Source organism: Arvicanthis niloticus, chromosome 1 (assembly GCF_011762505.2).
Source record: "Arvicanthis niloticus isolate mArvNil1 chromosome 1, mArvNil1.pat.X, whole genome shotgun sequence".
Taxonomy (NCBI): Eukaryota; Metazoa; Chordata; class Mammalia; order Rodentia; family Muridae; genus Arvicanthis; species Arvicanthis niloticus.
In genome coordinates, this window is record NC_047658.1 from 13,879,534 (window position 1) to 13,906,554 (window position 27,021).

Genomic DNA, 27,021 nt, shown 5'->3' on the forward strand with positions numbered 1-27,021 from the left:
TGCATTGCAGCAACAAAAGCAGACCGACCCCCAAGGCTTTTAGCCCAGCTGATCAAATAATCCTTGTCCAACTCAAAATGCTATAGCAGAAGAAGTAGGGGTTAACGATATTTCCATCTTTGTATCTCTCCCTCCCTGACTTCCATTGATCATGCAACTTTGCTGACTTTATTTAATGAACGGAGGGTCAATGCATTCAATTACCCCCTTCCCACCATCAACACTTCAATTATCCCCTCTCCAAAATGATGGGGGATTCGGAAGGTAACTGCCCTGTTGGATATAATGAACAGTATCGTTTCTTAGTACATTAAGTTTTAATTATACTAAGCATGATTTCCAAAGCAAAATCTGAAGAAACAGAACTTCAGTTGTTTTCTGACTCAGAGCAGAAGCTAGGATACAGTGGTGGTTTGAGAGGAGGTTGCAAGGAAAGATGCCGGAGGAGATTAATGTCATTAGAGCCTTTGCAGGCAAGCCAGAGAACCAGGAGGCATCAGAACGACCGCCCCACTTTTTAAATGTCATAAAAGAGTAAAATTTATAAGCTGACTGTCTCCAAATAGTTTCACTTTGCATTGCACACAGAAGAAAACGGCATGTACCATGGTGTGAAATTATAAATGAATCAAACAACAAACAAACAAACAAAAAACAACAAAGGGAGATGAGGGGCTGATCTGTGTGTTAAGTCCTTGCTGCTTGCTTTCCTGTTAGAAAATATGACCCCTCTGCCTGTCAGAGGTCCTGGTTCTCGCCGTTGATCTTACGCTCCGTTCCCAGCAGTTTGGAGAGGCAAAAGAACAAACACATTTTCTGGTTCACTGGAATCATTTTCACATGTTCACTGATTCAAACATTCTTTTGCTCACATAACAAACAGCTGCATCCTACATTAGCCTAGCCAGTGACAGTCGCCCATCTCGGCAATAACTGTTTGATTGCAAACTTGACCCCTTCTTCGTCTCGGTCTGAGCAAGACATTTTTAAACAGCCACTCGGTTCCCAATCCTCCTTTGCAAAGAATTACATCAGATAACAAAGGACGTCTCTGCCACTCATTGTAAGCCTTCTTCTAGAGATCTATTCTAAGAGGCTCTGCTAAAAAGGTTTTTTTTTATGATGAATTCAAAACTACTATCATGTTAAGAGCAGCGATTTATAAAGAAGAATTCATTGGTTAAGATCTGAAAAAATAGTTTCTCAGGCCCTACTGACCCAGTTTTCAACAAAAAAAGAATCAAGCCATGCAAATGAAGTTTTGTGACATTGTTATGCACTCTGAGAAATTTGTAAGGCCGTGTTTTGCAGTTATTTCTTAATAGAAGCCTTAATAAGTACTTTTCCCCCCCTTTACTTAAGAGCTTAAATTGTCTCCTCCCCTTCACCTTGCATGTTTCTAACAGGTAACAATAAAAATACCATTGTGTCAAGAGTTTTATTTAAATGCGTCTTTGAATCGCACTTTACCCAAGTCTCACTTGTTAGAAAGAGGGAAAATGAACCAGATTTGGTCGAGAATCCTAAATCCCAGCCAGACCTGAATGCCCTCAGACACGCAGCTGATTTGGGCTGCAGAGTGGGCACGCCATCCATTTCCCCACTTACTCAGAAAGTTATGAAAGGGTCTGATTTGAATATGAAGAAAAACAAAGAAGTCAAACCTCAAATGAAAGAATCAGTATTCACTGTAAAAATCCCTCACCGAGGAAAATAAAGTGGAGAGCTAATGCCAGCCCAAGTATGATCGCTTTTGACCAAGGTTGCTTCTCTTAACAATAAATAAATAAGTCTGGGGTTTGGTGTGTGTGTTTTTTTTTTCTTCCGACAGTGTTTGGAGATGGGGAAGCAGCAAGCAGCTGGCTATCACTTGGCCAGAAGGTGATAAAAACATAGTAAACATGTCCTCAATAGAGCCGAACATTTGGTATTAGATTTTATGCTAAGGCCCTCTTGTTTTAGCAGGTCTGGGAGAGGGAATGAAATCTGTCAGTGAAAACCATGTCGCTCTAGAAACTTGGAGAATCCAGTCTGCTTCCTGATCTCTTCCCCTGATGCGACAGTGGAGTATACAAATGGAAGACACCCCTTCCCAAGATGTTGGAGAGAGTCCCTGGAGAGAGCAAAGAGACACCTGGAGCTCACCAACTCGCCTGTGGGGACCCATCTTGACAGAGCTCCCACCCACCAACAGGCAGGACAACTTGGCAACTTCCCTCACAGACAAGGCCCCTCCATGCAGTGTGACCTCATCCTCCTGTGGTCCTCACATCCTTGTTAGACTCTCCCGAAGCATCTCGTCAGTAATAAATCGCCAGCGAGTCCAGGATTCCACGAGCAGACAGTGTGTTTCATGGGTATTTAAGCAGCAGCATTAAGTGCTATCGGAATCTCTGGAATGTGTAGTTCAGATTTATGTGTATTAACAATTCTTTACTGGCTTGTAATAAGCCGGCACACACACTCGTGAGCAGGCACACACAAGCACACACACACACACACTTTATTCTAGCACTAGTTTTGTTCTAGAAGAAATGGGAGCTGAAGTGAGAGAACATCAACAAAATGTAATGGCATCTAGTTAGTAACTACAGTAGTGAATCGCCTCTATAACAGAAATAACAGGCAAATAACAGAACAAACGAACACACACACACACACACAGAGAGAGAGAGAGAGAGAGAGAGAGAGAGAGAGAGAGAGAGAGAGAGAGAAACTTTTAAAAAATGACCCTCAGCAACACACTGCCAAATCTTTAACAGTGGGCAATGCGATGCCTCGAGGTGCCTCAAACTGTCTTTCATTTTCTAGACTTAATGGCTGATTGCAGAAATCAATGTTGCCATTAGTAACAGGGTATTTGTTATGGCATGATTTCCTCTGTTGTTAGGCAGTAGAATGATTACAGTATTAGCAAGGTGCTTTCTTTATAAAGGGCTGGAGATATAACTTTCAATTTACTATCCATTAGTAAAGGGACTTTGGAAATACAGATGAAGGCAACCTCTTACCTGCTCTTAGGTAGCTATTTTAATTTAGCCATCTTATACTAGCATATTTATTTTTCCTTCCTTCCATTTCTTTTCTCTCCCCCCCCCCCCCCCCCACAAACAGGGCCAGGATGCTTCAGCATTTCACAGACATCTTTGATGACAGATTTTTCTGCTTTGCTATTTTAGACCCTAGAACTGTACCGCCCGTGCAACGCAGTGCAGTGGAAGACTCGCAGGCATATATCTGTGTTTCAAACCTCTGTGCTTGGCTAAAACCGTGAGAGAGGAAAGTGGTGTGACTCTCGGGGCAGGTGGGCCAGGTTGGAATTTCAGAACAGGACAGGGCATAGAGGAGAAAGGCTGGGAGAGAACTCTCAAATGAAAGGTTTGTGTGGATATAATTAAGGGGTTAGGAATGGTTACCCTCTACATTTGCATCCATATCTGGAGCCAAACATTAGCTCCAGGGTTCCAGAGACAAAGCTAAGAACGAGGCTAGACTAGGAATAGAACTGAACAGCAGCAGGGGGAAGGGCAAACTGCGCCTATCAAAAAGCATGCTACCCTCCTTACCACGGGTAATGAGGTTCGGATGTTTTTTTTGCTAATAGCCATGGTTCAAGGTCGAAAGGACAAAGGGCATCACCCTGAAGGAAATAGACACTGTCCAGCCTCCAGCCTACTATGTTTTGTGGTCTGGCTGCACCAAACCCAGAACCATCTTTAGGCCTGAGGCCAGTGTGCAGAGAACCAAGCAGCTTCGGGCAGGAGGCAGGGTCCTTCTACTAATCCCCTTTCCTCTTGCCAACTTACCTGAGGAAGATGGTGAAGAGGGGTGTGGGCTATCCTCTTGGGCGCTTCCGGTCTGCGACAGGCCACCTCCGGCCCCACTCTCCTCAGTCACATTAGAGGAGCCAGGTGTGGTGGAGCGGCTCACTGACTGGGACTCCTGGTCGCTGCCTGAGCCTCGCCGCTCCTCCAGGCCCACACCCACGTGCAGAGCATCCTCGTCACTCTTGCGGTCCCGCTTGTGGACGCGAGAATGCACGACCACCTGGTGGTAGGTTCGGAAAACCCGTCCACAATCTGGGCACTCAGTGGGCTTCTCTTTCATGTTCCCAGGACCCTGCAGGTTGTATTCGAGCGTCTGGTTGAGCCCATGTGACAAAAATTCCCGACTGCCTTCTAGAGGGTCGAGCTTATTTGGCAGGTCTCTCTGATTGCCCACTTTAGTGCTGTGAACCAAATCAGCAGGCATTTTCTGCTTGGAGCCATCTGCTCCCACTAACACGTACTCCCGCTTCTCCTTATCAAACAGAACTCCGGCGTTTGCCAAAGGGTCTTCGTGGTTGCGCGTGAGCTGATGCTCTTTAGATAAGAAGCCGTGTTCCATGGCCATGCCCCTGGCCATGAGCTGCCAGGCCTGATAGCTATTCACAGGGTCCATTTCTGCAGCTTTGGCAGCTGCCTGCAACCGCTCGATGCAGCTGGATTTCAGTGGTGGCACGAGGTTGAGGCAGCCCAGGAGGGAGTGCTTGTCCCCCTCGGGGACACTGTGAGCCATACTGGAAATGGGCGACAGTAGCTTTCCCAGAACCTCCTTCTCCTTGGCTGGGAGCTCCCCCTTGCCATAGAGCTGGGAGGGCTCGTTCAGGCTGGCTTTGTCTGGGGCCATAAAGCCACTCTGCAGGCAGGAGAGGTACCTAGAGTACAGGTTGGCATGGGCCTCCTGGGACAGGCCACCCATGGGCACCGACACCTCAGGCTCAGTGGGGGACTTGTTCTTCACCGACAGCTTGTTGAGGTGGACCTTCATGTGATTCTTCAGGAACCAAGGCTCTTTGAAGCGCCGACCACAGATCTGGCAGCAATGTTCAAAGGAGTCTTTGTGCTTGCGCATGTGGCCCTTCAGGAACCAGGCCTGGCTGAACACCTGGCCACATACCTCACAGCGGAACTCATTTGCTGACTGCTCTCCACCACCATTGGGGCCTTGGCCCTGGGCAGACTCCGCAGTGATATGGGCCTTCTCCACGTGACTGATGAGCTCCTCCTCCTGCGAGGCGGCGAAGTCACACAGTGTGCACTTGTAGGGCTTATGCAAAATGCGGATGTGGCGGTCCAGCTCTTCTCGCTTCTTGAATTTGCCTTTGCAAAAGGTGCATCGGAAGCCCGCAGCCGGGGTCACCGAATCCTCCTGCAAATTGGCCGGCTTGGGAGAAGGTGCCGGGTGGGCTACGTCGGGCACGCTGTGGTTGGGAGGCAAGGCCAAGTTGCAGGTGGCCAACGGTGCCTGCTGGGCATGTGCCAAGGGCTTGAGATCAGACCTCGGCTGCAGCAGGCTGCCCTTCATCTGCTTGTCCCGCAAGATGGCCCTCTCCTCCAGCTCATGCAACAGACGGTTCTCCTCACGTACCCGCCCGCGCCCCTTCCCCAAGTTGCCCAGCTTGTGGGTCCGCAGGTGGATCTTGAGGTTTCCTTTTTGGGCTGCGCGGTGGTCGCAGTAGGGGCACTTGAATGGCTTCTCACCGGTGTGAGTGCGCATGTGCAGGGAGAGGATGCTATTGAACCGGAAACGCTTGCCACACAGAGGACACGGATACTTCCGGTTCTTTCGGGCGTCATCCTCAATGTCACTCATCTGAGACATTATTCCTAGGTTCTGCCCGTTAAGGAACTGCTGCAGGTCCACACGCCCATTAAGGCTGTTGTCTACATCGCGGCCCAGCTGATTGGCCAGCAACGCCATCTGGCTGCCCATGGACTGTCCGCTCATGGGCACGTGGGCCTTCTCCTCAAGGGCCGCAGGTGGCTTCTCCTCTGGGTTGGGCCGTGGGTGCAACTCAGGAAAGGCATGGCTGAGCTGGGAAGTGATCTGGTGCAACTTCTGGCTCATGGCATACTGGCCATTGAGGACTGGGCTGCTCAGATGAGGCTCAGCTTCCGGTGCCGTCGAGGACACTCCAAGGCACAGACTCGCTTCTTCCATCCCTAGAAATAAAAGCAGAGTTTAGTACTGAGCCAGGGACAGTGGCTGGAAGAAGCAATAACATCAGTTGGGGATGGGTTAGGGGTGGGGAGGACGTTTGCATTTCATGACTTACCTACCCATAATAATTCTAAGGAATTATAGTCAAAAACAATAATAAAAAGATGAATTATTTAATGTCAATTATGCAATATGGCAGTGTCCTCCAATTTGTTTTGGGTGTGAATCGTCTTCCTTGTATTTTCTATTTACAGACTGCAATTATTCATTCACATTTCAATTATTAATATTTTACTACTTTCAACACCTAATAACATATCAAGGCTCTGCATGTTCAACGGATCCTCTTTTCCCTTCACAAAGTTCCTCTACCTGTTGGTTCAGTCCAAAGTTTGCCTTAGAGCAGAGTGGCTTTCACTGGAAGACCACCAGGGCACTTTCTTTTCTGTTTACTAGATTTAGTTCACTCAATAGTCTAAGATGAAAGAGATCATTTTATGATTTGGCCAAAGGAAAAAAAAATACAGCCAATACCATGATATTTACTGGTACATAATAAAACAAGATAATGTTTTGGGAAAAAATAAAGTAAAGGACAGGCTTTAGAACAATAAAAGAGATTTTGCTTTAGTCAACAAAAAGTGCAGTAATATCTCATTAAGCTGATTAGTATGCTGCTTAGAAACAGTACTAGGTGCTGTAACACATGATTATAATCATAAAAATCCTTCAGTGTTTGCAAGGAAGCATTAACGAGGTATATTAAATTTTAAGGAGACTGCTAGTAGCAGCTTTGCAAACCTCAGAGATTAAAATTTAACCCTTAGTTATGAAACACTGATTTTTTTTTGTCATCTGGTAATTGTGTCCATTCTATACCTGATCTCTTGGTGGACTCTCGATGGACTTTCCAGGCTGTTGGTATTTAGATGGAGGTAGGCTTATGCCATATAATGATTTCTCCATGTCCTCTGGCTGACAAGGCAGCCGAGCCAGGGACTTTGATTGGCCTTAAAGAGATCTTTTGCAGAACTAGATAAAAACCAATTAAAATCCAGGGACGATGCCATAGGAAGTCTCAACCAAGTTTGAGTGTTTTTAATAACTTTCCCAATATACAGTAATGAGTACAAATTGTACCTGCAGTATGTGTTTTGCAGAAAATTAGAACTCAAAGCTGTTTGTTAAACACAAACACTCAAAGCTAGCCTACGTAATTGTCTTTAATAGTCCCCTCTGCCCCCTCCACAGCCTGTGCAGAACAGCAAACACCAGACTGTTCTAGGTGGGTCAGAGGGCAGGCTCTCCTCCACATCAGAGTCTGCAGGGTGCTCGGCTTAGAGAGCAATGAGCCCATGCCTGGAATCCTTCTGTTTTCAAACATGCCTTCCCCCGAAGGAGTCCAGGATCACTTCCTGCTTTTAGAATTAGTTTGTGTGCATCTCTTTATAGCCAAGTCTTTCAATGTGTTGGCCAGCCAGAAGACCCAGAGACCCTGTGTTTAACACTAGCCAAAACTGTGGGATCAAGAAATTTCCCCTGGGGGTCTTGTAAGACCAGAGCTATCAACTGTGGGGCAAGTACATTCTACCCAATGGAGTCTGCTGTTTGCTGGGCTGCCTTCCAGACAGACTAGACAGTACATGACATGGGGGTCTCCAGTGAGAGAGTAACGGCATGGGTCTTGGCAAGAGTAAAGACATGGGTGTTCAGTTCCAGGAGGGAGAGGGACTTCAGTCCAGTATAGCCCTTGAATGATGGCATAGTCAACTCTACACATGCTCACACATCCTCACAGAGGCACATGTTCATCTGCAGTAAAAACAGCTTTCAATTTGCCATCTTCCCTTTTGAAGACTGGTCAGGAGCTAGGTTGTCGTGGCTATTCTAAAATTTATCGAACAAACCTACTGAATTCTCATGGTGCATCAGTCTCTGTCACTCACTGATGACATACTGATGGGTATGACTGTCAGGCTCCAGGGAGTCATGGCATCCACTGGTGATCAGAGAGGGGCGTGCCCAGAGTATAGTAGCAACTGCAGGCATAAGTGACCTCTGGGGCCTAGTCTGCCCCCCCCCCCTTGCACCTTTCAATCCTATCAAGCCATGCTGGCTCCTCTCTTAAGCAAATGTAAATAATGTTTCTGGAACCACATGGTAGTGCACAGAAGTCCACCCTGCAGCTCTTAGGAAGTTTGGAGAGATCAGTGCCAGCATGACTGGTCTACTTCCAAGGGCTGTCCAGTTGGCCAGCTCAGGAGATATGAATCTATTTTCGGGTTGCTAAGGATAGGAGTCAGTTCAGCAGAGACAGACAGAGGAGGAGGTTGGCTGTGCAAGCAACAAGGTTACAGTCAGGTACAATCAGGCTGAACAAGGAGTGTCAAGTTGGAGGTTATGCCCACCTTTACCAGCCAGCAACTCAACATGGAAGTCCTGAAGTTTGCCTTGAGTATGGCATGCTTTTATTCTGCTCAGAAGTCAACATTCACTGTTGTTGCCATTATTTGTTTCAATCAACACCATTTTTTCCCTGATACCAAGACTAATGTTTTAATGGAGAAGGGAAAGAAACATTCTAGAATGTGTTTCCCAGTTCTTCAGAATTGACTTCTTGATGTAGGTCTATCTGAGCTCACAAGGCCCTTTGTACCCACTGTGATGGAGGTTGGTCATCAATGGTTTTCTGTTTCATTTTCTAATTCTATTTTTTGGAGTCCTCCTGAATAGGCCAGTGCGTCATGTAGTTTATGCATGTGCTTCTTCTCTGAAGGTCGATGTCTGCCATGCAGCAAACCCTAAGACTCACTTGGCTCATCTTGGGTTCTCTGTCCACCAACAAATGAATGAACAGGGACAGATCCTAGAATCACAACCTATAAGGAGCAGCTAGGCCCCAAAAGAGACTCGTCTTCATTTCAACCTCAGCTTTTCATAAGTTCAAGAACATTTACAATTCAGAAGCTGAAAGTCTAAAAGCACCACAGAAGATTACTTTATCGCCGTGTTCCTCCCTCTAGTTGCCAATGGGGATTATCCCAGTCTTTAGCCATCTTTGCTGTCTCTACTCTGGGGAGTAAGGGACAGATATTGACCACTCTCTTAAGGATCTAACCACCAAAGAGACCATGTGTTCAGAAGAACCAGTCAGCACCTAGAAGATACCCCTAGGACCTGGGACCCTGAGGTAAGCCTGCATAAAACCTGGGCAGATAGCACAACTGCATTATAGCACTGTGTCAGAGAATATCTCTTAAATCCTCAGCTCTCTGTGAGTAGGTAGGCTCAGGCTGCTGCTCAGTGTTATTCCAAAGCACTGCCTAAGAAGGGGTATGTGAGTTCTTGGAAAGAGTATGAAGTAATTGATGTTCTGTCCCTGGGCCAAAGCAGCCGAGGCAGGACAAGCTGGCCTCAGGCCCGGCCTGGGACTCACAAAACCTGGGCCAGTCCCAACTTTTCCATACTTAGCAATCCACAATTCATTTAGGCCTCACCTCAGTCATTCAGCAAGTATTGGTCATAAACCTTCTAAGTACCTGCTTCGTGTGCCAAGGACCATCGCAGGGAAGGGATGGGAAAGTGTCTACAAGAACTATGTTCAAGATTAGGGAGAAACTACTCTCTCTCTCTCTCTCTCTCTCTCTCTCTCTCTCTCTCTCTCTGTGTGTGTGTGTGTGTGTGTGTGTGTGTGTGTGTGTGTGTGTATGTGTTTATACACACTCATGTGCAGTCATGTACCCAAGCACACACATCAAGTATGACATTTGAGAGGCAGGCAGGGAGGGATTCCTCAATGGTGGCACTCCAGCAACTCGCATGAATGCATACCGTGGGAAACTGAGGGTCATTTATCCTACTATTAAAGGATTGGATCCAGCTGCTGCTGTGGGCGCTCACAGGACTGGAGGAGGTGGACTGCCTGTGAGAGTTCTAACTGTTCTTATGGAGAGTATTATTACTCATTTCCCTAGCCTTCCATAGAATGAATGCATGGAGAACGCCTTCCTGTGGGGAACACACTGCTCCCTCACAGGCCACACAGCAACTCTCTGACTGTGACATGTCCCCCATCCTATGTCCCCTGGCAAGCAAGGCAATTGTGCACATCCACACATAGTTCTGGACTTCGACATCCACTTTCCAGGGAAGGCTTTAGCCCACAGGTTCACTCCATTCTCTCCTAGCAGCCTGGCTAGGAGCTCAGCATCCCCACAGTAGGAGTTGGGGGCCCACATCAAGAATTCACGGGCCAACAGAGGACAGGCCATGATCCAGGCCTTCAGGCAACTGAGCAAGCAGCCTGACCCTTGGAGTACCACAGCCAACACTTTCATGTGAGTACAACAAAGAAAGAGGTAGAATGCTTGCCTCCTACGCATAATGCCCTCCATCCCTGGTACCACAACCATGCACACAAACAAAATAACTGTTCAGCATTGAAAATAGCTTGCTCTTGACCTTCAGCTTGTAGCCCCATCCCTAAGCATATGAAGATGTTAATCACTAAGCATTGGTGACTGATGGAAGGAATCAGTGAGTACATTACCCAAATCTAGCAAAGGCAGGCACCTGCCCCTCATTAGAGATGTCAGTTAGAGGTCACAGAGCCTATCCTAACATTTTACCTGATTCTGACCTATCCTGGGTCATGGTGAGGGCCATCGATGGCATTCAATGTCATGGTGGATACTAATGAAGAGTCAGGCTGGTGTGTGAGTTTCATCCATTTCAACATTTCTCACCATGGTGTTGGAAAGTCTGGGCTCCACCTCTAAAGACAAGCAGGGATCTAGTGAAGGCCTCAGAAGACCATGTTTTCTCCTTGAGCTCTGCAATTGCACCACTCACAAGGAAGGGAATGTCAGCTGGTGACACCTGCCATTGGGTCCAGACGATCAGAATGCCTTCTCACTAGCCCCTTACTGCAGGTACCAGGGCCCACTCAGCTGCCTTTAACTGAGCTGATGGTTATTTTCATTTTTGCATTATTCCTTTCAAAACTATTTCCTGTGATATCAATGACAAAAGCACTCACTTAACTCTTCCAAGAGGACCTAATTGTATCTTTCCCTCAAAATGAAATTTAAAACTATCAGGACACCAGAAATGCTTGCAGCCATGAGTTTAAGTAAATTCTACGTAGAAACACAGTTTCAATTTGCAAGCATGGGGCTGGTGAGGGGAGAGGACAACCTCATGAATTGTCTCAAAAATATAGATCTTGCCAGTAAAATGCTGGAAAGAGTTTTATCCTTATACTATGAAAAAGAATGGTTGGAAATAAAATTTTTCAGAATAACTATTTCAAGTAGATGTTTAAAAAAATTAAATATTGTCATCTAGCCAAGCACAACGAAATATTTTATATTTTATCCAAGTGGGTAAAGGTGTTACCTTGGACACCCTGTAGGACTCCCACACCTGGGTTGCTGTGCACAATTGGAATTTGTTTCCATTAATGGCATGGGAGGGCCCAAAAGAACCAAGTGTACAAAAGGGTCTCATAGCCTGCAGTTCTGGGGACACCCATCTCCCCCAAAGTCAAAAGACTCTGGCTTTTTCTGTAACCCATCTTGCTTTCTTCACCATAAGTTAAGCAATAATTAAACAAGTTCACTAAAACACAATGGCTTATTAAATACAATTTTCCCAATTGTTGATGTTTAACTGTTTAACTAAGGTTGTTCTAAGCATCACACACCCCTGTTCTGAAATACAGAACACCAGACTACTGAACCTTCTCGGGGTCATTAAACAGCTGTAAACATTATTACAAAAATAAACCAGAGATTTCATGCTTACATTTTGGCCTAGAGCTTGCTGTGCTGAGCAAGTACATTTTTTTTTTTCAGCTCTTACAATCAACGCTGGTGACATTTGGGCATCCAAACAAATTACATCACAAATATTACCGAGGTGGGCAGGATACTGAGTGGTTTATTTGCCAGATGATTAATAGATAAACAAGAGGCCAGTATGGGTGACCTGTTCCATTTTTTGACTGATGTGTAGGCAATGCTTTGAGACAGGGCCAGAAATAGTTAAAAAAAAAAAACTCACTGAATATATTAATAAAAACATGATATTCAAATCAGACTGTGGGCATTAGAAATCACATAATGGAGAAAGCTAAGTTCGAGCTGAGGGCTTTACTTCCAAACTTCCTCAAGTCAAGGCCTTTACTGTCTCAGATGGTGAATGGGACTTGGCTGAGATGGCACAGCATGGAGCAGGAGACAGCATCCATGTTAGTGGAGTTATAAGGAAATATGCAAGAGGTAAGAGGAATAAAAGACTCTCTTTCTTTGGAGACTAGGTGGTTTAAAAATTCTTAAGAGAAGAGAAGTCTCTCATATTATTTTTTGAGTTCTCAGTTGAGCCCAGAACTAGAGATAAACAAGGAATACACCAGATGAGACAAGAGACAAGCCCAAAGGATTCAGAATAGAGAATACAAACAGATCTGAGCTGGGGTCCAGCTGTTTATACCACACAAATCCAGAGACAGAAATGAGTGCTAGGGATGGAATTAAAGCATCATCAGGTTGCTAAGACTATAGAGTGTCAGGCAGGCAGAGTAAGTTCTCAATAGAAGAACAATAGCCATCACCATCATCATGGCCACCCATTTGTCATCACTACCATCTCCATCACCTCTCTTATAGTTTGAATATGAAATTTCAAACACAAACCTACACATTGAATGTTTACTCCCCATTAGTGATGCTATTTGGGAGGTGGTGGAAACTTTAGAAAGTAGGACCCAACTGGAATAAAGAGATCACTGTTAGCAAGACATTGAGGATTGTGCCTGGTCCCCAGTGCTTTCCTCACTCTTTCTGCTTCTTCATGCTCATTATGAGTTATGTAGCCTTTTCCTCTATGTGTCACCACTGCTATGAGGTCATACTTAAATGCACAGGGCCAAAAAGGCATGATGAAAAAAAGCCCACTCTGAAAATATGAGTCAAATCTCTACTGCTCTTCAGTCATTCCCTTTGTTGTTATTTGTTCATTTGTTTGGGGTCATAGAGATAAGAAAGCATCACCATTGAGATGTTCACCACCGTTACCATCATCATCAACTGCCTACATAATGAACAGTATCTTCATTCCAATAATCTTCTCCTTCCTAAGGAAAGATATGGCCAACACTGTGCAGTGCATATCACAATTATTGGTTCGTGTCAGCCTCACACAACTTTACACGGTAGGTGCCTACACCATTACAATAGTGAAAAACAAGGAAGCTGGGGCTCCAATGATTGAAGTCAACATCTGGAAGCCTGACCCCAGAGCCTAAGCAAAGGCTACTATTAATGTTAACATCACATACATTCTTGTTGCACTGTAACACTCACAAGCCGGATCCTTCACTCAGACAGTGCAAGGGAGGAAGAAAACCACAGCATGAGCAAGTTTAGACCTGGTCAAGGAACATACATGTAAAGACATGGAAATAGAAAGAAAGACATTTCTGGGGACTGGTGTTGTTGGCAGGGACGAAATGGCAGGCACCACAGATGTAGAAAGTTTGTGTATCACTGATTGGCCAACCAGAGGGGACACAGATGTTGTTTTAGACTCTAGTGGCTTCATCCTCCAGTCTCCTTTTCTGAGCCAAAGGGGATATCCCCTCAGTGAGAAAAGATGCTACCTGAAGAGCTATTGATAAGAATCCAGTGATCTCCTACTGGTGACCTCGAGTACATGCCCTGACCTCAATTTATAAAACTGACTGATAACAATGGCCTTATTGACTTCTATGATTCTGAGATGACAAACAAACAAAACCCAATGTGGCATTTAAATGATTGACAGTTCTAGCTGTGCAAGAGCCTGACCCAGATACCAACTGAAAAATTAGCATCCATCCCTGTGTTAGTTGATCTTTGGTTCTGTGTCTAACGCACCAAACATAAACAACTTAAGAAGGGACTATTTTGGTTCTCGAGTTCAGAGGGGTTCAGTCCACAGTGGCTTGGACCCATGTATTTGAACTCAATTTCATGGTCACAGGCATATGAGGTAGAGGAGAGCTAGTCACAGCTTGATGGACGGGAAACAGAAAGAAAGGCTCTAGTTACAATATACCCCCAAGGATGCACCCCAGTAACTTACGTTTTCTGGCTAGTTCCCAATTCCTAAAGTTCCCAGAACCTCCAAAACAGCACTACCATGTGAGATGCAGAGTAATGTCAAGTCAGTTCTGTCATGCAGAGAGGCTCCCAGGTATGAGTGAGAAGAGCTTATACAAAGCAGAGGCGGGACATCTCTCCTCTGTGAGGAGGGTGCACAGTTTACCCTTACCTCTCCATAACTGTCAGCCCCAATCTACGTCCCCATATTCTATCCTGCTTTCCCAAGAAGTCTTCCTGGTTTGCTCTCAGGATAGAGTTGGTCATACCATCCTCAGAACCAGCATGCAGTCAGCCATAGGAAGCCACGTGGTCTCCCTTCCTCTGCTGGAGCTGAGAGGGGCATCCTATCCTAACCAAGCATTCTGCAGCTCTAAGGAGAGCCAAGCCCCAAAATACTTCTTTCAGCTGACTACTCACCTCCATGCCCAAGAGGGGATGGTGCCCAGAGCATCAAAGAAGTGAGCAGCAGAAACCAGTTCTGGTGACACATCACTATGATACCCATGATCTTGAGGCTGAGGCAGGAGGACCATTAGTTCAAATCAGTCCTGGGTTATAGAGTGAATTCAACGGCCATCTGGACAACTGAGTGAATCCATGACTCAAAGTAAAATGTGAACAAAGGGCTGCGGATGTAGTTCAGAGATGGACAAACATATTTGCTTAGTGTGTATGAGGCTCTTCATTTAATCTACATCACTAAAGGTTTAAAGGGGGGGGGAGGGAGGAGTCTGTGAGCAACAGCCCAGCCCCCACCTGCCAAAGCCCAGTCCCTGAAGTACTGCTTTGACTAGCCTCAACAAAATAATTGAGGAAGGGACTTGTGCCCTTGTTCTCTGAAATTGATGTTATCTCAATGTTTTCATGTCCAGTATAGAAATCAGAAAGGAAAGAAGGGAGGAGAGGGGAAAGAAGAGAAGAGAAAGGAAAAGATGGTCGGGGTCGGGGAGGGTGGAAGAGATCAGAGGAAAGGGAAGTGGAGAGAAGGAAGACAAGGTGGGCAGGGGAGGGGAAGGAGACAAAAGGGGAAGAAGGGAGAGGGGAGAGAAAGATGAGGAGAGAAGAGGAGGGGAGGAAAGAGACCAGGAGAATAGGAGAAGAGAGAAAAGAGTGGGGATGAGAGAGTATGGGATCAGAGAGGAAGAGAGGAGAGCAGCCCTGCCTCCACATGCCTTTAAGGAAAGCCTTCCCTTACCAGGATAGTGTGAAACTGGAGAAGACAGTAGCAGTTGTCAGATGTGTATTGATTGTTCCCATCTTGCTGGCTTTCTCAGCTCCCCTTTTAAACAGAACTGGTCATGGCAGGAAGTTAGCTATTTAATCCCCTATTAACCTGCCCTGGCTCCCGGCTCTGCCTGTGGCCTTGGAGGGAAGCATCCTCCTCCACTCACAGACAGCGCTCTGGGAACAAGGTGGCTAGCAGGTGCACCAGTGAACATGCGCCCTGCCCAAGGGCTCCAGGGAGCCAGACCCTCCTCTCCTGTACCCTTCATCCTACATTAAAGTCATTTACATCTGAGCAGTCTAGGATAGAATTCCAGGTTGACTGAGTTCTTTTCGTTTCACCAAAGCCTCAGATTGGATTCAGCCTGAAGCTAGATAAATGGAAAATGTCTACATGCCCCGTTGCCCGAAGGAGGACTAGTTCTGAAGAGGTTGGCCCAAGCAGGTTTGTTCATAGGGCACTTATAAAAGACAAAAGCGCAGCTATGGACCATCTCTTAAACACATGTCATCGGTGCTGCATGTAACACCTGTGCATATCCTAAGAGTCCCCCTGACTGCAACAGCAGGCAAGACCAAAGTCCTTTTCGGCCATTAGGTGCCCAGTTCAATATGCTTGGCTCCTGCTACCCAGTGGATCACCAGGCCAATCTGACATGGCTTTTGCTGGGCTGAAAGGAGACTGAAGGAGGTCACTGATGGGTATAGTTCCTGAAACGGGGTGTGGCACAGAGCAGGTACATTGCAAAGGCTACAGCTGCTAACATCTTCCTCTTCTTCCTCTTCCTCCTCCTCCTCCTCTTCCTCCTCCTCCAGCATCCATTCCTCTTGTTCTTCTCCTCCTCCCACTCCTCCTCTTCCTCCTCCTAGATACACCTTGCACCTCAACATGCAGGAATTTGATCTCTTTACAGCCACGTTCACCCCTGCATTGAGCCACACGTTCAGGAACTCTAACAGTCACAAGCATGCACGGTTGTCAAGGGGTTAACATGCTTACCTCCCTTATTTTTAAAAGCATTTTCAACTAATGAGAAAAAGTTGAACACCTCCATTTGAAACCTAGACAAAAGCTATGGGACCAGGCAATTCACAAGAGACATTGAGTTTGGCTAATGACCATAAAAATGTCACTCCAGACTAGAAAGCAAAAAGCCTCAAAACAAAGGCCAGTTCCATTTACAATCACCATATTAAGGATCGCACTCAGACTTTTAAGTTCCCCTCACAGAGTAGCACACACCCAGGGTAGATCTGGGAAGAAGGAATGTGGCTTCCTGAGGACCCAAGGCACTGTCTTTCCTGAGACACAATGAGGACATACAGGAACCATAATAACTCTTCCAAAATCAGAACCTCTGAGCTGTTAAGGTCATACCAAGGAAGACAGACTAGAAAGGTGAACACTTGTAAGTTCTCCCAAGTGTATGGCAAAATCAAAGGTGGCAAAGGAGGTCCTGGTGCCAGAACACAGGCTCTTGTATTTTCTACTTTCCCGAGAGCAGCCTGTAAGAAGGCACGTGGCACTCATTTCCCAGGGAAATATCCTGCTGGGGCTCATGCTACTGTAGAACACCCAGAACCTCTCCCAGGCCCAAACGGCCTTACTTCTCCATTATCCACCACGAGATGTCTCCATTTAATCTTGGTAGTCAAAGATCAGAAGTTGACACCTTTCCTGATGTACAACTAAGCAGAGTTCATGTCAAAGACTTTCAGAAAATAGCAACTCTTGTCACCAGCCAATTCCACTTCCCACCCCTCTTCCCCACATTCTTTTCTGTCTGGGGATCACTTGTCATGAATGGTAGCTATGTGTACCCCTTTTCTCAGAGATAGTCCCTGGGGAACTTAGACAAAAATAACGGAGCTGGAGAAGTCTTAGAGACTACCTAGCTCCTAGTCAATCTAAATGCCTTTTACACATAGGTGATCTGAGGTCAGAAGCTGGGATAGCACATCTAAGTTTACACAGTAAGTTAGTAGCCATGGGTATGTATCAACCACTCCTATTGGTTATTTCCTAAGTACTCAGAAATACTAAGAGATGTTAAGTAAATGAAGAGATGGTGGAAAGACGAGTGGATATATGAATGGATGAGTGGCTGTGGGCATAAGTGGATAGATAGATGAATGGATGGACAAATGAAAAGGTGACTGTATGTATGTATGTATGTATGTATGTATGTATGTAATGGTGAATCGATGGATGGATGGGAGGAGGGTGAGTGTGTGTGTGGGTGGGTGGGTGAATGGAAGGATGGATGAATGGATAAGTGGGTTGGTGGAAGGATAGAAGGATGGATAGGTGGGTGGATGAATGAGCAGATGGATAAAAGAAGCCTTGTTGTAACATGGAGAGATGGATGTCCATTCACAGATTCCTGGTGGCTTTACTTCTCACCTCTCAGGTACCAAATGAGTCTAGCTGCTACAGAAATATGTCCATAACACACCTCCCTCAACCAGACTTCAAGCTCATCAACTTCCTTTTTCTCAGAATTCTTTGTCCAGATAGACAACATGTAGGCCCTTGATCCTATGATGTCCTGTGAGTAGTGACTCACAGGGTTTAGGAAATCAGTTCACCCATCTCCTGCTGTCTCCATGGACTTCTGCAGAGACCAGGAATGATGTTCAGGCTCATGAAACAGCCTCAGACCTCTGAGTCCCCACCATCCTCTGGCATGTGACTCTCCCAGGATGCACTAAGAAGGTGTCTAGAGGCTGCTACCAATGGACCTAGGATTGAAGATATTCCAAAGACAGGTTCTTCAAGTTGTCCCTGCAGATACCCCATCTGGAAGACCAGCTCAGGAGGCTGGCCAGAATATTTCCCTTGTTCTTCGGTGTGTTTGCTTTGTATCATGTTACAGCAGGCTGATGTGATGTAATGTGACAACCCCCGACCCATGAAATACATGAGTCAGAATACCCCATAAATTTAAAGAGATACAGTTCCTTTTCAGAAGTGACTAATTATAAATAGCAGACATTTTAGTGCTGTTAAAGTCGATAGGAGGTTTTTAATTAATCAGGGTATTTTGTCTTCACGTGCCTTGGGAACAAATCTCTACCTGTTTGTTGCTTCCTTGGAGGATGCAAAAATACTACCAAGTGGATCAGCTTTGTGGGGCTCCCAGGTCACACTGGGCTGGAACTAGGTACTGGCCATGACCCCCCATATTTCCGATGGAAAGAAGTTTATCACTGAGGCCAACTCCCTACCTAGGAAAGCTCTCAGGAAAAAACCATCCCAGGCTCCAGACTCTTGGCCGTGTCTGAGATTTTCTGTATATGAATGTCCACAGCAATGGTGGGCACAGAAAACTGAATGCAGGTTCCTCAGACGACTGCAGGGGACCAAACAGACCCTCTCCCACCACAGCTGTGTGTGTGCCAGAGAGCCTGCATAGTCTTCTCCCTTCTCCTCAACCCCACAGCTAAACCAAACACAGTCCCCAGGTTGACTGTTGAATCAGTTGCTGACAGTCAAAAAATTCCATTGCCCTGCCTTAAGCAATCAGGTCAGTGCTCAGCACGTGACCCAATTCATGCCAACACGGGTAAGAACTGAGGAAGTTGCAAGGTTCAGTTGCTCTTCGTGAGATCTGGAGCTTCAGCAGCCATTTCTGAAATATATAGAAATGTCTACAATGGTCTCCACAGTGATGTGCAGCAGGAGTCCAGAGCCACTGCTGAGCCACTAAAGGAGATAAGTCACTTTCTCGTTAGCATAATTTGAATTTCTGGATCAAATGGTACCTAAATCTGACACACACGTACTGCACACTCATATAAATCAGCACAGCCTGCTGGTGGCCTTGGGTTGGACATTCTGTCACACAAAAGTAGTGGATCTGTGGAGTCCTGATGATTAATATAGGAAGCAGTCAGTTCCCACTCTGCCTTCAGCCCTCTCCTTACCCCCAACACACTGCCATCTTTGTTCTCTTCCACTGCACTCATACAAACCCAGCCCAGCTTGAGCACGGGAGTCTCTATGCACACTCCGAGGAGCCCAACTATGTGCCACCTTGGGTTTTTCCAAATGGTTCTGGTTTATGACACAGTAAGAGAAACGGTATACTTAGTCTTGCATGCCTGGGCCACGGAAGGTGCGAACGACAGGTGTTAAGAATACCTGGCTCCTGGCTGAAGAATTGCTTCAACATCTAAGAGTGCTTGCTGCTCTTCTAGAGGACCAGAATTCAGTTCCCAGCACCCACATCAGGCTGCTCATAACCATCTGTAACTCCAGCTCAGGGGAGGCAATGTCCCTGTTGACTTCCACAAGCACTGCCCTTGTGTGCACGTACCCACCCACAGGCACGCCAATTTTAAACTTAAACTATCTTGCCATTAGCCACAGGATCTGAACTCCACAACAGGGTATTCCTCTCAGGGTTTCACTTCAAGGAAGCTTGCTGCTGGTTCCGCTGGTGTCCAACAGTCCTCTGGAGTCTAGACAATGCTCTCCCTGATCAGTATATGCCAATCTTACTCCCCCATTACCATCTGAGGTAATGGCTTCATATCTCTAACCAGATCCCTGCATGAGATGTCCCCTGGCTTCCCTAGACCCAAAAAGATGGCCCTGTTGTCCACTCTGAGAACCACACATGCTTAGCAGGCTCCATTACTTATAAATGTGTATAGGCAAGTGAAAGTGACCCCTGAATGTTGCCTGTGCACAGGTGTTACAGGTGCCTCTTGCTTCTCCTGCCACTGTGCACTATAGAGAATGCTTCCTGTTCTCTCTCTCTCTCTCTCTCTCTCTCTCTCTCTCTCTCTCTCTCTCTCTCTCGTACAGTAAGGTCAATAAAGGCCAGGGGTGCACTCAGAGGACTAGAGCCAACCCAGTCTCAATCCAGTCTCTGCACTCAGTTCAGGCTATGTGTGAGAGACTAAGAACAAGTGGCTTGGAACACATAGAAAATGAAGAGGAAGATAAAAATGAGCTGCAGTCAGGCCCCATGGCCAGAAGCTGTGTTCTCACACCAACATCATGTATTCCTTGCATGCAGGGGGAAACCCCAGGACCTGCGCATTGCCACTGACCTATAGGTAAGCTCTCTGCCCTGGAAGACATGCCTTCATATCTCTTTGTCCAGAAGCCAGCTTGGCCTTAGCATAAAACCTGTGATGCCTGCAACTGGGTCCATGTTTCAGCTTCTCTGCCTGCCCACCTGTCCATCACCTCTCTGATCCATGCCCCTCCACAGCTGCTGCAGTGGCAAGCCCCTGTTAAAGCCTCAGGAGAGTGCCCTACCCTAATATGTCCTTCATGCAGAATGGGTAGGTTCTTGGAAATCAGAGACAAACTGAGAGGGTCATGTAAAGGCTGTTACCCACCCCCCAGTGGCCAGAACCTATCATGTACAAACTCCAACCAATGAGGCCACTTTACCCCCAGCATCCTGGACTCCATAGATCACCATTCCCAGCAGTGATAGAGAAAAGAGACTGGCTGAGCTGTTGCTAACTCACTCGCTCATTTAACCAGATACAGAATAGCTACTACTTTATTCCCTGTCTCCTCCATTATCCATAAACTCCATGATGGTCGTTACAATATCTTTGTTGGCCTTACAAATATTGGAACCATCTTGGTTTGTTTGTTGTTGTTTTTTTTTTTTTTTTTTTTTTTTTTTTTTTTTTTTTTTTTTGCTTAAATTACTGATTGTAAAATATTAAGAGTGTTATTAGCAAATATTTATGTAGTAGGTAATGAGGAAACTGCATAAATAGCTGGATGATTGAGTGGGTGGATAGATAAACAAGATCATATGACAATGAGTGGGAAAACAAATGGATGCATCCATGGGTGAGTAGATGGGTGGGTGGGAGGGAAGGTGGGTAGATGGAGGAATGAGTGGATGGATAGTTAAAAGTATGCCTGGATGAATGGGTAGATGGATATGTACATAGGCAGATGGAGTGCTGGCCAGGTAAATGTGTGATAAATTGATGAACAGAAAGAATGAAGGGGGATACATGAATAGAGGAATATGTGATTGTCAGATGGAGGTGCAGGTGATTGAAAAAGATGGGTGGAAGCATGGATAGATGTGTGGATGGACAGATGTGTGAATAGATGCTTGGCAGACAAGTGAAATGATGTATGGATGGACAGATGAGGGGATAGATGAACGGACAAGTAGGTGGATGGATGTGAGTGGGTAGATATGGGGAATAGAGGTGAGATGGAAGGAAATGAGGAAAGATAACAAGTGAGGAGATACTTGGATGGTGAGATGGAGGGAAAGGGGATGAAGGGATTGGTGAATAGATGGGTGAATGTGTAGATGAGTGTAAGAGATGAATGGGCAGATGCATAGGCAGCTGGTCAGTGGATGAGCATGTACTTGTATTGGATGCTAAGTGCTAAGACCACAGAAACCAAGCATCCTCTAGAAGGGAAGACGATCCTTTCTCCAATCCCAAGAACAAGAAAAAGCACAGCTACTCCTCAGGAACATACTGGCAGGGGAGTGCCAAGAGAATTCAGAGATAGGTAATGGCTGAATTCAGCAGCCATTATACCATCAACTGGGCATTTTCTTGGTCAGATGGGCTTGTGAGGCATGGACCTTTCTGGGCAACCCAGGTGCTCTGAGGAGAATGTGGCTTTGGGCTCTTCCTGGGGTACTCTCATGAAGCTCAGACCCACTCTAACCTCTGGACTCCATCTTCTGTCTTCAGCCTCCTAAAACCTGAACCTCTCTAATAGCTCAGAGTCCTCATATCTGTTCCCAGAAAATAACCAAAATAAAAGCAGTTAGCAGTCTCCAAGAGGCTGCCAGGCCCAGGCTGTCCATCACAGGGTTTGTACACCATCTTTCCAGCACTTTCTGCTGTGGAGTGGAACTGCAATAAAACCAACGGCACATTTTTGCAGTGTTTCGTACCCCTGCTAATATTTTTTTAATTAATTCACTATTTTTTACTTTAATGCATTTAAAGGGAAACTATATCATTACCCTAAATGGAAATTTGTATCACTTGCTCTAAATTAGAGGTAATTATAAAAATAAATAAAATGAGAACAATGTTATTAAACTCTGGCAGAATTTTGCTGCCTGCAGCCGGTGCTGGCCTGAGGCCTATGCTGCTCTTACACAGAGGCCAGGAAGACAAAGGAGTGGCTCAAGCACTCTAGGAGTTGTGGCAAGCATCCTGCCCAGAGATCTCAGGGAGTGCAATGGTAATAGACCTCTGACCCTGGACCTCAAGCTATTGTGTGTGGAAGTCCTTCTATCTCCCAAAGCCACCTTGGACATTACCTGAGACTGTTTTCTCCTTGAACAACTCTTTTGCTCCAAAAGAACTATATGGTTAATCTTCACCGCCAGGTTCACGGGATTGAGAATCACCTGGGAGATTGGTGGGGCATACTCTCTGAGCATGTTTGTGAAGACAGGGGATCAAATGAACGAACAAAAGCATACCCTGAATGGGGGTTGGGGGGTGGGACGGGCATCATCCCATACATAGGAGGCCTGGAGAGAATGCAAAGAGCAAAAATAGAAAGCTGGCTAAACACCAACATTCTCTTTTCTCTGCTTCCAGTCCACAAAGAAATAAAGAGAGCCCCCAACACACACTCCTGCTGCCGTGCTGCTGCTGAGTGTTCGGGACCATGTGACCATGAACCCATGAAGGGAAACATCTGAAACCATGAGCTAAACAAATCCTTCTGCCCTTAAGTTGGTCCTGTTGGGTGTTTTTACACAGGGCTAAGAAAAGTAACTAATGCAGGAATCCTCCTCGGCCACCACAGGTTAGGAGCCCTTTAAGAAGCTTCAAATAAATGGGAATTGATTAACCTTTCCTCCACATTGAAGGGAGAAATTAATTGGAAAATACACAGAACTCTTCCCTTCTCTGGCTCCTAGGCTCTCCACATTTCTGATCTATCTTCACTCCAAAGCCCAAACTGGGTGGGCGATTCACCCCTTTTCTTCCCTAACAGAAACACCCTGACAACAGCCCAGCAGTTCTGAGCAGGCATCCCACGACGCTCCTGTGATGTGTTCTTTCAAGAGAGGAACGCTTCAAGTATCAGTGAAATCTTTATAAGAACCACTAAATAGATGGGATTTAGCTCACAATGAACAGCATTTTTTTTTCCTCAAAGACTGAAAAATGGAGAGTTTAGATTTTTTTTTTTTTGAAAAAAACAAAAAGATTTTGTTTTTCCCTGATATTGCCTGAGCGATGCTTCTGACGCTGGAGATTATCGGTGCGCCAGCCGGGCTTGTTGTAATTAACACGCAAGCAGCAGCTTCAGTGCCTAGTAATATATTTTTCTAAGACTTTGATGATGCTGAGAGATTTTGAGTCCCACGTTGCAGACTTTGAAGCAACTGCATTGGATAGAGACACCTTAGATGAAATTGAAAATAACTCGAGTTTAATATGCCTTCCCTGGAGCTTTCTAGAAAGAATGGGTTAAAACTATCTGTGTGCCGTGCTGTGGATCAGGATGGGAAAAAGTTAGTCTTGTAGGCTTTGGCAGGCGAAAGAGCTCTGATTGGTCCTTTTTCGGCAGAGTTCTGGCCCTTGAGTGTCTTCTTTGGTCTCAAACATAAATGGCTTCCTTAAAGGATTTAATTAATTCTTAAATGTGCACAGGGCCCGTGAGCACAAACATTAAGTTGTTAAATGCATTAAGTCAGATTCTGTTCTCAGCCACGCACAGCGGTTCCCTGTGACATCCCTGGGAGTGTCAGACGCAAGCGGATCCCACAGATGCAAAGCACCCTGGATGCCCAGATACATTCCTGCTAGGGAGCACCAGGCTTGTGGCTCCTCTTGGAGAGGGGCCATCCCAGGCCGGCCCCTCCTCAGGTCCCCAGAAGGCATGCTCGATGAGAACTCTGTCCCCTCTCTACTCTGCTCTCTATCTCCTTCACTGAGCTCTCCAGGCTGCTGATGGCTTCTCCATGCCTGGCAAGGACACCGTGGAGCAGGGGACATGTTGGGAGAACTGCTGGATGGGGTGAACTGCCGTGAAAGGAAACGCACAGAAGCCTCCCCAGATGTGAGCACATCAGGAAAACATGCTCCATCGCAACCACCGCTAGATCACTGCCTGTTCTCGCGGACCCAGGCCAACCCTCCTGTCCTCTAGGTTTCCTCACATCCTTCAAAGTTACATACTCTGTACTCAGCCTGTTCATGGCCAAGATTCTTTTATGTTATCTGCCTTATGCGGAATCTGATTTGAAACAGCAGCAACCATAGTTATCCTTCGTAAAACTCGTTCTCTCCCCCCTTCTCTGTTTCTCTCTGTTTTTCTGTCTCTGTCTCTCTGTCTCTCTCTGTCTTTCTGTCTCTCTGTCTCTCTGTCTCTCTCTGTCTCTCTCTGTCTCTCTCTGTCTCTCTGTCTCTGTCTCTGTCTCTGTCTCTGTCTCTCTCTCTCTCTCTCTCTCTCTGTGTGTGTGTGTGTGTGTGTGTGTGTGTGTGTACTCATGTGTGCGTGTACTTGTAATGACGCATCTGCTGCTTGTAACTCCTAAGCAACAGTCTTTGGCGGGGATAATGGAATGACAGGGTCTCACTATGTCATTCAGATTATTCTAGAATTAGCTCTGTAGCCCAGCTAGCTCTAAACCAGTGACACCCCCCCCCACGCCTCAACTTTTCAAGGGCTGGAACTACAGGCATGCACCACCGTGTCTGGCTGACAGTCTCATAGAATACTGGGGGGAGTGAAAATTGGCACCATTTTTTTTTTCTGAACAGCCTTTGGAGATATATATATTGAAAGCATCAAATATATTTATAACTCATGACTCAGTTTTCCACTCCTAGAACAAACCTACGATGCTATCAGAGGAAGACAAAACTGACAGGAAATGCCATTAATAGCAGAAAGGAAAAAAATATATAGATGCCCAAGATGCTCCGAAAATGGAATAGCGGCTATATTAATGCTGCTGCGGAATATTGAGGTTAAAAATCAGACTCTTCAGCAAATGTTTTGGTGGATGGGAAAATGGTGCTATTTCAAATGAAACATAAGCTTTGATTATAGCTTGATCCATGTGTGAAGAACACACACACACGCGCGCGCGCACACACACACACACACACACACACACACACACACACACACCAATGAAAGGAAATATTCTAAATATCAGCAAAATGGTATTTCTGGGTGGTGGGATCAAACTTCCTTTACATGCTCTTGTGTATTTCCCAAATTATTTCCCTGGGTGTACATTATTTCTCTGATTCCAAAAATAAAAACTAAAATAAAAATTGCTTTGGAGACAAAACTAGAATGCAAGAAAATGTACTCTCTTTCAACAGAAGCTATTTTAAATACTTTTAATCTTTTTTTAAAAAAAAAAAAGTGAGGGCTCAAGCTGACCATACACTTAATTTGGACTCAAACAAGACTGATAACCATTAATACTGGGACAGAACAATAGTTATTGTACTGTTGATATTATTCTAATTGCAAAATTTCAGGTAAAATGAGGATCCTGTACTGCCAGTTTCATGAAGACTAAATTTCCAGGGTTAGGACCATTTCCAGCCTCCACTGCCCTCCAAGTTTCCTATCTTTGCATTACCCTGGTGTCTGACATACAGGTATATATAGGTGTTCCCTAAAATGTCACCAAAATGAATCAGGAGGTTCATCCAGGAAACAGAGGAAAGTTTAAAGTGTGTTATCTCCTGGGATTCTAGGCTTTTCTGTAGCAGGCCCTGGAAAACTATAGCATCCTATAAAGTTCACCTATGGTTTAGTCACTGCCCACCACTTAGACCAAATAAACTGAGGGCTGTGAAGTCAGTTTCCTGCCCTTGAAGTTCACCCCAGAGCCCAGTGGTAACTCACAAAAATGCATCCACTAGAATCCACCGCCTTCCCCGGGGAAGAGAAGAGACCACACCTGAGTAGATCGGGGATGTGGCCTTCACTTTAGGAGGGGACACTTGTCCCCAGGACTGCTTCATGAACACCATAAATGATGACATAAATGATTTTCAGATATAGGTTTCAGTAAAGCCAGTGAACAAAGTCCACATGATCTTTCTGTGTGGATAGTCGTCAAAAAAAAATGTCTCCAGCTCCAGTGAGCATTCGTGTCTGATCCTTAGGGGAAACATTTGGTAACAGAAAAATAAGATCACCAAAAGACAAATAAAAATTAAAGATATTGTGAATAAGGTAAATTATCACTCCTTTTCTAATGGTATGTTTGACCAACTAGAAGCCTCCCACCCACCCTCACCATTTCTTTTTCATTAGTTTTTTCCTTGCTGATTGCATTGGGTAGAATCATAAAGACAGTATTTAAAAATATGTTGATGTTTTTTATTTTGTTGGAAATGTCCCTAGTGTTTTTCCATCCGAGAGTACTGGAGGTCTTTTAAGAGAGATCTTTCGCTGATCTTCCTTATGCATTACCAAGCATCTGCCTCCCCCAGTCTTGGGAAATATCACAAAAAGATGCTTTTTCTTCCATGCAGGAGAATTACCTAATGGTGTTAACAAACAAGAAGTGGAGTCACCACTATGCTGAAAATTTAACATATTCATGGAGAGTGGGTTTTATAGAAGAGAGAGAGAGAGAGAGAGAGAGAGAGAGAGAGAGAGAGAGAGAGAGCTTACAAAACATCTAGGGTAAAGTACTTGAAAGAATTGAAT

At 45.5% G+C, this 27,021-nt stretch overlaps 1 protein-coding gene across 2 annotated transcripts in view; it reads right to left on the reverse strand.

Annotated features, from left to right (window-relative positions):
* Znf536 (zinc finger protein 536) overlaps nt 1-27,021 on the reverse strand; it is a 453,895-nt gene that overhangs the window by 244,763 nt on the left and 182,111 nt on the right. For both annotated transcript variants that reach the window (XM_034518687.2, XM_076932384.1), the window contains exon 4: nt 3,807-5,984. In XM_034518687.2, the coding sequence (XP_034374578.1) occupies nt 3,807-5,982 (2,176 nt within the window). In that variant the 5' untranslated portion in view covers nt 5,983-5,984. The remainder of the gene's footprint in view (nt 1-3,806; nt 5,985-27,021) is intronic.